At 38.5% G+C, this 12,560-nt stretch overlaps 1 protein-coding gene across 9 annotated transcripts in view; it reads left to right on the top strand.

The window, feature by feature from the left end:
* The window catches only part of ENOX1 (ecto-NOX disulfide-thiol exchanger 1), a 362,626-nt gene that overhangs the window by 273,833 nt on the left and 76,233 nt on the right, over positions 1-12,560 (top strand). For all 9 annotated transcript variants that reach the window (XM_071550707.1, XM_071550726.1, XM_071550658.1 and 6 more), the window contains one exon: positions 9,331-9,543. In XM_071550707.1, the coding sequence (XP_071406808.1) occupies positions 9,331-9,543 (213 nt within the window). The remainder of the gene's footprint in view (positions 1-9,330; positions 9,544-12,560) is intronic.

Genomic DNA, 12,560 nt, shown 5'->3' with positions numbered 1-12,560 from the left:
CTATTCATCTGTGAATAAACTTTCAGAAACATACATAATTATTAAAAAATTAAGTTTATTATTTATTGGTTAAAAATCATTAAAGTCCAGCAAGAGAATACATTGCAATTTTAAAAGCTTTGCTAATTAACAGTTGCCTTGTAGTGAGATTAATGGCACCAGCCCTGGATCTGTATAGTTAGCTGGGGATGGAGAATGCAGAAAAGCCCCCTCTCTTCCCACTGGGCATGAGTTGTTTCCTGTTCTTGGTACTGTAGAAAGCAGAGGTGGGGTTCAGTCATTCTACTCATCTACTTTAGCTTTCCTAAAGCATCATAGCCAGTATCTGTAAGATAGTGGGGTTAACATTATGGCCTCCCTTGGGCAACTTGGGTTCACCACATGAGCTCTTTGTGACATCCTAAAAAAAGAAGTGAAGCAACACTGGAGAAAATTCTTTAACTGTAACAAAGGGCAGTTCATGTCATAGAATCATAGAATCATTAAAGTTGGAAAAGACCTCTAAAGTCAAGTCCAACCATCATCATACACTCACAATTTCAATGTGAATTTCAGTGAAGCTAGCACATATATATGTATATATAACATGTGTGTATATATATATATATGTATGTATGTATATATATATAAAAACATATATAGGTACATGTATATATATGTACACACATACACACAGATATATAAAACTTGGAGTTGAAATCTCAGGTCTCTGTATATCACTAGATTTGCACTGCTGCAAAAGCCTGGACAATTCATCCTAAAGTGAAGAAGGATCACAATATATTTGCACTTGTCAGGATTTACCTTGAAAGATTGATTTTTTAGCAGATACTTTGCAGTTGTTTCCTTAAGGAAAGTCACGACCTTGCCATGGTACCCACTTCAAAAGACTCCTGAGCTTTCTTGCCAGCTTATGAGACAGAGCTGCAGGTACCCAACCTGCTGGTTTCAGCTCCTGCAGTGCCTCCAGAAGTTCACAGAGCAGCACTAGCTGAAAAGCAAGCCAAATTAGCTAAACATCTCTCATCCCAAGATACTGCTTTGCTTTGTAGACAACTTGGTCTGAATCCAAGCAACTTTATGTCAAAATAACCTTGGAAACCTAGTTTTACGACAAAATAACCTTGGAAATTCCTGACAGCAAGGAAATCTGATGGTGAGCAGAGATGAAGTAGGCTCATCAGCCACTCCCCTAATACAACCTGGATATCTATTGAGTCTCTAACAGAGGTGGCAGTATCTGTTTTCACGTTCTGCAAACTGCAGCATAAGACTAAGAAATCATTGGTTTTGTGTACCAGACTTGGCTGAAAACTCTTGCCCTGGTGTTGTCAGCATGTTCCTATTCATCTCATATGCTTAAGTCACCTAGAGAAGTAACTGGGTGATAGAATATACAGAAACTTTTGCACCAGTTGGAAACAAAAGTCTATTATAAAATTTTGGTCAGGTAGTCTCTACTGGTATGGAGCTTCATTGAACCAAAGAACCAGTTCCTCCTAATGCATTACCTGGTGACTGAGACTGAGAACCCAGTGCTTATGAGACCTTGTACACGTGCTAAAACATGAGTGTTTATGACATGGTCTCCATCCCTTTCTCCCTGTGGACTACCACAAACCCCTTCAAATCTGCAAAGAACTTGGTTTGAACACCTGATTTATGCAGAAATTAAGAAAACCCATCAAACTATGGACCACTGCAATTTTTCACCACTTTCCATTTTATATTATGGCAAACAGTGTTGGTTTATGTGTATGTCCCTTTCCAATTCCTTTTCCCTTTCCCTTTCCTTTATTTGCTTCATCCTTTTTTTTTTTTAATCCATTAAGATCTTCAGGGTCCTGCAAATGAAGTCACTCATAACTCTCTCTGTGTTGGCAGTGTGGAAGGAAATGAGCTCCAGCATTCCAACCAGATGGGTAACATAAAGAACAACATGAACTCCTTCTCATCTGTGTTTCCTTGAAGAAATATGTCAATAAATTCGTAGGTGTGAATTCTGGGAATCCAAGGTCGTTTACAGTGAAGTGTAAATGTTTTTTGCCTCCTTAAGTAGCCTTTGAGAGTAGACCTTGAGTTCTTGTTTTGACAAAACTTGCAGAATATTATGTCTTCTGCTATTACATTACAAAAAGGTGACCTTCTTTTCTTCTGGTTCATTGCAGCATTTCTGTATGTCTTTGAGATTTTAATTCCTCAGTGTTAAATCAGATGCATTATTACTGCACACTGAAATGTGTCACTAGATATTTAAGATTGAATTTGCATGCTCTGACATCTGTTTTCCTGGGTGCTTTATAAACAGTTGAATATTGTGGTGCCCAGAACATCACCCAACTGGAGATAGGCTGAACCTTTTATCTTTAAGTGGAATGCTTCTCTGTCAGGTGCATTGGAACAAAACATTTTAATCTGTGTGCTTAAGACATTTGCGTTTCAAAGCAGAATTTTGAACACTGTGGGTTTCTTAATTCAAGCATATCTGTACCTAATGGTATCATCTTCAGAAATCACTTCTTGCAAATAAGCTTCTTTAAAATACTATATCTGTGTTATTTGCTCCTGGTAGCTAAATAGTTCCATCATCTAACAAAGATATCTCTTTATATCTGAATATCTGTTTTTAAAATATTTTGAGCAAAGGAGACATAAATGTCTCCAAGTTATATAGAGTATTCTGGAATTTAGCTCCCTTTAAATACAGTATTTCTTTTTGCACACAAGGAAGTTATTCATGTGGTTTTCAATTTTAAAAAATATAATTTGAAAAACTGGGAAGCTGCTTCTTTGCCAGGCACTGTATTATCCCCTGAAGAGAGCACAGATTGGAAATTTAAATAAATAGATGGCAGTTACAGCAGAATGAACTAACCAGGGGATGCATCTTGCACAAGGTAACATCAAGTCTGAGAATCTCAATTCTTGCACATCATTTGAAATATAAACAACATTTAATTACTCAGGAAATGGGATATTTCACTGAGAAGAAAATCAGGCTGCTTTCATTACCGTCCTGTACTTGAGAGCCAGACTTGTGGAGCACTGCAGGAACTGTGCAGTTATCCAGAGAGGCAAGTCTCGCACAGAGAGGATTGAATTCAGTGCCGGGCTATGTCAGAAGGGTAGGCAAAGTGAGATTCTGTAAACAAATTCAGTGAATGCCAGGTTTAATTGCTGCTAAAAGACTCCAGACCTTTTTTTAGCACAATCTTTTTTTATTGGTGGTATATCAGGACAGAGTCCTGCAACAGACATGTTTCATTGCTTTAGCATCAAATCTGTTCACTCACCCTTCCTGGTTTTAGATTATCATTTTCTTCTTCCTTCTTCCATATGTTGCTGACATCTGCTGTGACACAATACATCTGGCTCCAAGAGCCTCACGCAGGGGTTGTGAGCAGGCACAGTGCGAGGGCACTTTTGTCTGCTGGCAGAAGAGCATAAGGTGGGTTCAGCTATTGGCAGCCTGGTAACCCAATTACCTGGGCACCTCCCTCCCAAAAACTACATGAAATACAGTCACTGTTAAGTGCATTACTAAAATTGTCCTTCCTCACCTGAGTTCTATTGTATCAATGTGTATTTTAAGGTCTTAATATAAACCCACAGGGTTAAATATACCACACTGCAAAATGAGTCAAGTTAATTACTATGAACTGGGAAATGGCAGCTCACTGATCTTAAAGTTTGTGCTGTGATTTTGAGAAATAGGGAGGAAACTCAATATCCTCATAATTACTTTTTATTGGAGATAGTGGCATCAGCAGGAGAAGATAATGGATTTCTGTGTCTTGCATGAAACACCTACCTCTAGAAGAATCATGTGTGATTTAATTTGAAAGAGTTTTATAATACAGGGGAGAAAGAGTATGTTTTAATATATCTTTTATTTAAAATATGTGTATATTTTTATCAAATCTTGTGTCAGCTAGTCATTTATTGCATAACTGAAAACAATTTTTGGTTATAACATACAGGTAAGGCTGTATAAGAAATAGCAAGGTGGATATTAATCATTATTTAAAAGAGCTCTTTGGCAGTAAGAATTTGTATTTCTTGTTTCTCACTTACTATGCAACACCACTGGGTTAAAAATGTTACTAATCCTATAAGTACCAGACTGATGCATGTGTTGCATGGCACAATTATATAAGGAATCTGAGCAGGGAAAGAAAGAAGGTGAGGGTAGTAGACTGACGAGTTGCATTTCTAGGTTAGTGACAGGCAGTCAGTACAGGAGAAGCTCTTAAGCCAAGAGTAAAATAGGTTGTCATGTTGGCATCATAAGTGGTTGTGTGCTGAGAAGCAAATTGTTTCTGATGCACTGGGGAGCTGGTCTGAGTCTGGTGGTGAGAGAGGTTACTGAACCTTTTTCCTGACCTGATTCACCCACAGCAGTCACCTGCTGTGGTTTATTCTTTTTGGTATTGAATTCAGTCTCTGAAGTTTAGAAATCTTAGTTATGGTTATCCTAAATTATCAAATCAGAAATCTGATTAACAGTAGCCTTGGCCATACATCCTACCCTGTCTACAGTTACATGGAATGAAGAGTTTGCATCCTGGACTGAACTAGAGCACCTTCCTGTGAAAGCTGGACTGGGCCCAGTTTGACAAACTGGAACTGGAGTCTGATCAGCCGAGTAGCTCTGGGCAGACCTGAAGGCAGTGTAACCATTAGCAAAGGGATAGTGCTGAGCAGATGGTGATGAGGCAGGGAACACATCTTCCTATGTCACTGCTACGACTGACAGAGGACAAGCTGTCAATCAGAGGCAAAGTACCTGGGATATGTCCCACCACTCTTGCCCCTTGCTGCACCTTCAAGGGGTGGTGGTTAACTGGATCTCTACTGGTTAGGGCAGAAATTAGCAGAACTACACAAAGACCAGGGAAAAATGAGATCATTACTGCTACCCAAAATATACATAGACAGCACAGGAACTTTCTATGTGTAGTCATTAGAGTAAAGAGCAACAGCTCTGTCTTCTCAGCATCTTCTTGCAAGCCTAGGAGATTGCATTAGGGAAGCAAGATTAGGAGTAAGAGATAGTGCTGACTCTGGACAACACCATGACCCACAGAACAGAATACAAGGGTTATTGTAATTTAGACAGGCTTCAAATGTTGTGTGAAATATTTCAGGTAATTTTCAAACATCTGAGAAAGCCCAGAGTTGAAAATCTAGTAACAAGGCTAAAAGCAACTGTAGCCCAGTGTTTGTTCTCCTAGCTAGAAGTCCAGCGTACAATGTCACACATATAAAGTAAGCTATATTTGAAATGTATCCATAAATGTGAAAATTACAGTAATAAGAATGTTTGAATGCCTGGCTTCAGAGTGATGGGTTAGTCTATCTTCTTTCTAATGGCTGAGACCTTTGACACCGTCACCCAAGTTGTGAAAACACCTTATGGAGGTGATTAAAACATTGAGACATAAAGAGTCACATTTCAGGTTACTCTCAGCTGAATTCTGCCATGTGTTACACCAGGGAAAGTCCATAAGCTGAAAGTAACACTTCTATTTCCGTCATCTTTCCCCAGTAAACCATTTTGTAACAGGTCTTGTCATAGCTTTTTCAATTAAAAAGTTTATTCCATTTGAGGTTGCTTAGAGATGGTCAAATTACAAGCAGAAAAATGCCAAACATATGTCAACAATTAGTCCCTTTTTCATAGAAATATCCCTATTAACAATTTTCTGGGAAGCTCTGGGGATGCATTTTCTTTTCTTTATATTTCAATTCATCTAAGTTGTGAACTGGGATTTAAATGCCAAATATCTTTAGTTGATATAAAAGGAATTTGAAATATCTTACCTCTAGAGCCTTGTGAGTGGGTCTAGCAGCATCTGAAAATCTCTATATACAGACACCCAACAAGCCATCCTCAATGGATGGGTAATCTTAAAATGACATAGTGTCATCGCAGCTTTTGTTAGAACTGAACACCCAAGTACAAGAACACACAGGTGCAGAAATGCTGATAGCTCTTCTGCAACAGGTGCACTTGTGTGATGGTTGGGATTACTCTGACCAAATGTATACCTCTGTTGCAGAGATACTTATGTGAACAGGCCACCCCAGGCTCCCTTTACAGCCAGTTGAGGGAAGCTGCCACTTTTAGAGCACAGTTCATCACTATTAAAAAGGCAACTAAAACAGAACTGATAAAGCCTGCCTGACTTGCTGTACAGTTTACCCTGTACAGTTAAAACTGTAAGAAATAATTTGCCATGTGTTCATTTTAAAAGAACAATTACATATGGGAACATGTCTTATATAAAGGAATTTATTTGAAGAGTGTGTTTTTAAACAGTGTATAATTATGTGCATTCTACCATGAGGGAATAATTTTGAACAGAATTAGGAGTTTTGTTTTATTTTTTTAATGAATGGCTGCAATCATAAGGCAGCTCATGCTCTGCTTAAATTAGATTCCATTGCTGCATTTCTTCTACTATTTATCTACTAACTAAAAAATAAATGAACAATCTGATATAAAAATCTGATTTTCTAAGGGATCCTCTGATTGCTCAGAAAGAGTCACTGTATTCTGGACGAAGAAAATTAATTCATGGTGAGTTACCTTATGCCAGTCACTGAGCAGTAAAATGAAAAATATAGAAGTTAAAAATGAAGGTGAAATAGGGAAATTTTAAAACTGTAGAGAAAAGGTTTTAGTAACTAATGTGCTCCTGTTGTGCATGTATTACCCTCTAGCATTTCTGAATGTGTCTTCTAATTATGTAATCAATGAAGATGCTGATGTTTACCAATGAAAGGATTTTTTCCTACTAGTACAGAGCCGTGAATTAACTATAACAGTCCCACAGACATCTGCAGCTCCCTGGAAGTATAGTACGTTGAAAAAAGGTTTTCAGCGTGTCCTTTTAAAGGGGAAGGATCTATGTGGCAGAAGGATGGCATGTTTACGAACATCCCTTACAGACACCTACTGTGTTCTTATTCCATAGAAACTCTGCAGCAGAACAACACACTAATGTGTCCTGGGGAGAGATTAAAGCCGGAAAAAGGGCAAATGTTTCTGTGCAACTGCTTTTCCTCATGCATCTCTGTGAAACATTTTTGCTTAGTTCTGCACACTGTTTCTTCACAGATTGAGGTGCACCTTTTTGGAGGCTCTTCTGTGGATCATTTCTCTCAACTTTGTGGTTCATGTCTTGACCTAGATTGAATGGGATAATTCACTCTAAATGATACTACAATGTTGGGTGATAAATTATGTGTGATGATCTAGGTAATGATGTTTACAAGGTAAAAAGAGGAACATTCTGCCATAGTTTCTCTGTACTCACAGTCAGCCCCATGCTTACAGTTAACATACTGGTGCTGTCCACAGGGTGACCTAACGGTACAGACTGTGGGAAATTGCATACTAACACTGCCAGAAGCCATTACAGGTTATTCTTATTTACTACTGTAATTATAGTAAACACTGTGTTCCAGGGATGACCTCTTGTCTGTATTGAATATTTGGCATCCAGTTCCCATGCATTTCAGCAGCCTACAGATTTTGCATAAGTTTTTTGGAGAGACTTATCCTTGTGTTTTCATGCAGTGAAGAGGTTTTGTATGAGTCTTGTTTATATTTGGGTTTTGTGAAGCTTGTATTCAGCCAACCTCACTCATCAGAGCCACTTAATACATTCCTGCTGCATATGTATCCAGCAAAGCTCAGAACTGGAGTGTAATCCAAGGGGACAATATCGAACAAAAAGATGCTCATCTGACTGTTTCTCCCCATGGGCAATTACTTAATGAATGATGATAATGTATTGCATGTTAATGTTAAGTTACAACCACTACGTAATTGTACACAGGGAGGGGGTTATGATGCTCTTATTATGCAAATTTTTTCCAGGGATCTTGGGTTAACATGCCTATTCAGCTGTGGAGAGCAAATCTTACTGCTGTAGCTGAAAGCATGTTTCAGTTAATAAGATGCTAAAGATCAGGCAATGTAAAAATTTCTTCTTCAGAGGCTGTGGGCTGTGGGCACCGAGCATGTCAGTAATCCTTTCTGTACTTTAGGCTCCTCACCTTTTAGGGAAGTGATTACTGATTCAGAATAAAAGCCAATATTATCACTTAAGAATCAGTATTTAATTATGTTTTGTACATAGAGAGCAGAGTCTTACAAATTATGTTCCATGTTTCTGTATCCTGTAACACAGCTGGCTGGGTTTAGCATTTTCCAGATTTTGTTTTCAGTGTCTGTTGGTTATAGCTATACTACTTCTTCCCACCATAACCACTTACCTTCTCCTACAGAAAGGTACACATACCATCTAAAATATATATAAAGAAATATAACCAAAAAGGATTAGATTAGATGTTTGAAATGGGTTGTTGGAAATGGAAGTTTATAGAATAGAATCCTGGTGAAAAAAAAAGGAGAATGAATTGCACAAAAATGGTTCTGCAGGAAGATACTGTTGTAGTAACAATTTCTTGAAGTTCAGCCTAAATGGGACTTAAAAAGAAATGTTTTCTCTTAATCCTGATGAAGCCTGAAGTGTAATGGATGCTGTGCTAAGAGTCTTCTGAGGAAACTGAGAACACTGTCAGAGGAAAGAAGATTACTTGGGGAGGGAGTGCACAAAATCTAGCCTTCAGTTTTGGCAGTCTTTCTGCAGAGAATTAGAACATTTGTTACCTGAATGATAAACATGAAGCTGTAATCCAGGTGTTTTCCTGGATTCATCTGGAATCCTTTAAAAGAATATATGAAGCAAAACATAGACAAATAGTACAAAACAAATACAGGCACGTCATCTGTTCAAAGTAGTTCTTTGTAATTAATCAGTGTTTTGAGCAAGAATTGTTCAACTTCAACACTGTTCATTACTTATGTTAGAGAAATCTGTTGACAAAAGTATGGCTGAGCCCAAGCTGCAAGACTGAGCTTTCAGCCAAGCAGATTAACAGACACATTTCATTTCCTCAGTGAGTCCAGTATCACAGAGGTCTCTTTGCTCCTGCTGTAAGGTCATTCATATCACTGAATGGCTTAAGGGAGACATTGTGAAAGCAAGGACTCGGGCCACAGGGAAGCGGGGGAGGGTGCTTTTAGCTGTGAGAAAGCTATTAAAACAAGAAGACAAGTCCTGAAGGAAGATTTATGTAGTTTCACATGGCTGTATTGGCTTCTTACATCTGATAGAACAAAGGACACAAAAGTTGCCCAAAATGATATACTGCAAGAAGGATTTATGGTGATTTTAATGTGATGTGGAGCAGAAAATGTGTTCACAGCAGGATATTTATGCCTGCAATTTGAAACCTGTGCTTTGATTGTTCTAGATGATAGCAAGTTTTCAGAGGCCATCACAGTGCTGCTTACCTGGATTGAGCGAGGCGAGGTGAATCGGCGCTCTGCAAACCAGTTTTATTCAATGGTGCAGTCGGCCAACAGCCATGTCCGCCGGCTCATGAACGAAAAGGCAGCTCATGAGCAAGAAATGGAGCAAGCCAAGGAGAGTTTCAAAAATGCCTTAACAGGGATCCTCACTCAATGTAAGTAACTCCCTTTTTGTCCAGTTTTGTTATAGTGATGGTGGTGGTGGTGGTAGTGGTTTTTTTATCATTTTGTTTGGGGGTAAGTAGTTGCAATGCAGTCATATTCTACTTCATATCTTATTCCATACTCTATGGCAATTTGGAGGATCAAGGACCATTCCTAAGAGCTTATTATTCAAGGTGAGCAAAGTTTCAGTAGTTCTTTTGTTCTTAGACAAAGACGTGCTCTATGCATAACGTCTACTGTTGTGTAGACGTAACGCTTTCAAGAATGGACCAGACAGAAGCCACACTGCTGTGAGAAAAGATCATGGATTTTTTGAGAGAAGGGATATGTAGCTGTGTGTTGCAGCTAGTTAAGTATGTCAATTACAGAACAGAGCACAATTAGGTAATATTTTTAACTTGAGTTAAGTAAAAGGCAGTAGGATCCAGCATACAGGCCACCTCCACAGTAGAATACGCTCTACTGCTGCTGGCATCAGGACTACTTAGTTGATACAATGCCAGTAATAATTTGGCAGATAAACTGTCTTAAATATCTACTGCTGGCAGCAATTTGCTTGGTACAGAAATATAATCAATGAAGTTGCCTTAATGAGGTTCCCTCGTAAAACAATAATCAGGATACTTGAAAAGAAGTTTTCTTCAAAGTCAAAGGGAATTGAAGAGAGGTGAAAAGTATGAGAGAAAGGAAAGGGTAAAAAAAGGACAAGGCAAGACAAAAAGAAGAAAGAAAACTGATTTAGTTTGTACTCAGTTTTAATGTGCCTACTCATGGTTGCTCAAGCAAGAGGCTTTATGATACTCATAAGGGTGAAGCCTGAAGTTGAGAACAAAAAGCAAGACAATTTACCAAATGGAGGATAATGCAATTATTGCATTGTAATTTCTGAATCATGCCACTAATCTTTATATAAAAAATAAGCCCTAGATACTTTTCTGGAATGTATTTCTGGTCCCTCAGTGGACATCCTTCAAAAGTTAGGGCTGATGGCATAGCTTGGATGGACTTGCCTAGCTTAGGAGAAAAGCCCCTGAGGCTTCCTGCCTATGTGATGGTAAGCTCAGCATCTCAGAAGGCCAATTCACCCTAGGGCATATGTCCTTCTAATTTAAGACCTTAGATGCCTGAACTTAGAAAGAAAGATTCTGGGCCAAAGCCATTTGATTTCTGTGGACATCTGTTCAGTGAATAAATTTTAAAGATAGCTAATTCCCTTGGTAATTTGCTAGGCAATACTGTCTTCCACTCAGCATCTAAGAGGCAGTGTGAGGCACAGAGACGCAGGCACCACGCATGGCATGCTGTTCAGTTCACACCAGGGCCTCTGTAGTTTTGTGTGCCACAGCCAGCTCTAGCATTCAGAAATGCCTTCTTCAGCTGCATTTAAAAAAAATCCCCCATTGTCAGCAGGCTGAACTTTAGTTAAATCAGTCTAAATTAGCCCATTTGTCACCAACTGTTGTAGAACATCTGTCACTTTGGAAATAGAGATCCCTGTAGTTTCAGGTGGAAACTTGCAGATTTGACTATCTGTTTTGCTGTTGTAATGTGCTGAATGCTGAACTTACAAAACCAGAAATAGGTCTGGCTTCAAAACATGAGTTTCAGAGTCACAGTAATGCCTGGAAGAAAAAAGTTTCTGACAGATCTGGCCTAGGAGGACAAGGTCAGCAAAAAACTGGCCTCAGGGAAAGGTATTACATGCTGTGGATTATATAAGAACAAATGTTTCAAGCTTTCCAGATGTTCCCCATTGGTTATTTTATAAACATTGGCCATTATTAGCATTAATATATCTTATTAAAATTCCTTACAAACTTGATGCGAACAGATGGATATTTTTGCTTTACACATGTACATGCCTAAAATTGCTAAGCATGAAGACTCTGAAATGAGCTTCCCTTTTTCAAGGGATTTTGAATTGATCTGTATTTGAATTGATCTGAGGAATGTTTTTCATGTGTCCTTTTCCACTGTTTTTTCACAGTCCTGCATAATTGGTTACAATGTGTCAATTGCTTTATGAAGAAGAATTTATAAATACTAGATGTCCAAAATAGGTGTGTATGGTCTATTAACTTTTGCAGCCTGACAAAAAAAAAATCACTTCTACTGTTCTGCAGTAAGGATCTAAAAGTCTAGGGTAATGCTGCAGCTGCATGGCCATTTGATCTAAATACTACAGTATTTTGAAAATATAATGTAACATTCCTCTGTCATGAACTAGGTCAGATGTCCAACTTGGACCCAACCATTCTGACATTTCTTTGCAGTTAGGAGAGAAAAATAAGAATCTCCAGGGAATGAGTCATCAAACTGACCTCGTGGTGCTCTTCCAATGAGATGAATCATCCCTGGGATGTGCCATTTTTTCTTTGCTGCCCATAGAGGATTCGCAGAGGGCCTAGCTCTGAACCAGATGTCCAACTTTTACATTCCTTGTTCAGAGCAGATTAGTACCACTTACTCTGTATAGCCTTGATAAAGAAGGATGTAGTGTAAGGGAAGAACTTGGAGTTAGATAAAAATGTCAGCATTGGAGCAACAAAAGCTATGAAGAGTGGAAAAGAAAAAATGGACTTCAAGTATAGTCATCTGGAACACATACACACACACGTGCGCACACACACACAGAGCGTCTAGGTGGGTCTAAGTAGAAAGTGTTTTCTTATTAATGAAGGATTACAGTGGCCAGTACATTTCAGCTTACAGCCCAACTACTGAAGAAGTACAGGTATTGAAATCCCTGCTACAAATTTATGCCTGGAGTTATTTAGAAGATTACAAAGCGGATTACCCCTAAAAATTTGGGTCAAGAGTTCAGCACATGAATTAATTACTGAGCAAGATACTTGTGCCAGGATGATCTGTGAAATAAAGTGTATTACTGCTGTCACACCACAAATTTTCTAGCACCTGATTTAAGGTGTCTTAGCCTTGTTAAGGTGCTTCTTCAGTTATTTAAGGGATAAAGAGAGAAAAATGTCCACTTCCTTCTTTTTATTAA

This window comes from Pithys albifrons, chromosome 1 (genome assembly GCF_047495875.1).
Source record: "Pithys albifrons albifrons isolate INPA30051 chromosome 1, PitAlb_v1, whole genome shotgun sequence".
Classification (NCBI taxonomy): domain Eukaryota; kingdom Metazoa; phylum Chordata; class Aves; order Passeriformes; family Thamnophilidae; genus Pithys; species Pithys albifrons.
The sequence above is the reverse complement of the archived record's forward strand: the minus strand, read 5'-3'. Positions and strand labels throughout refer to the sequence as shown.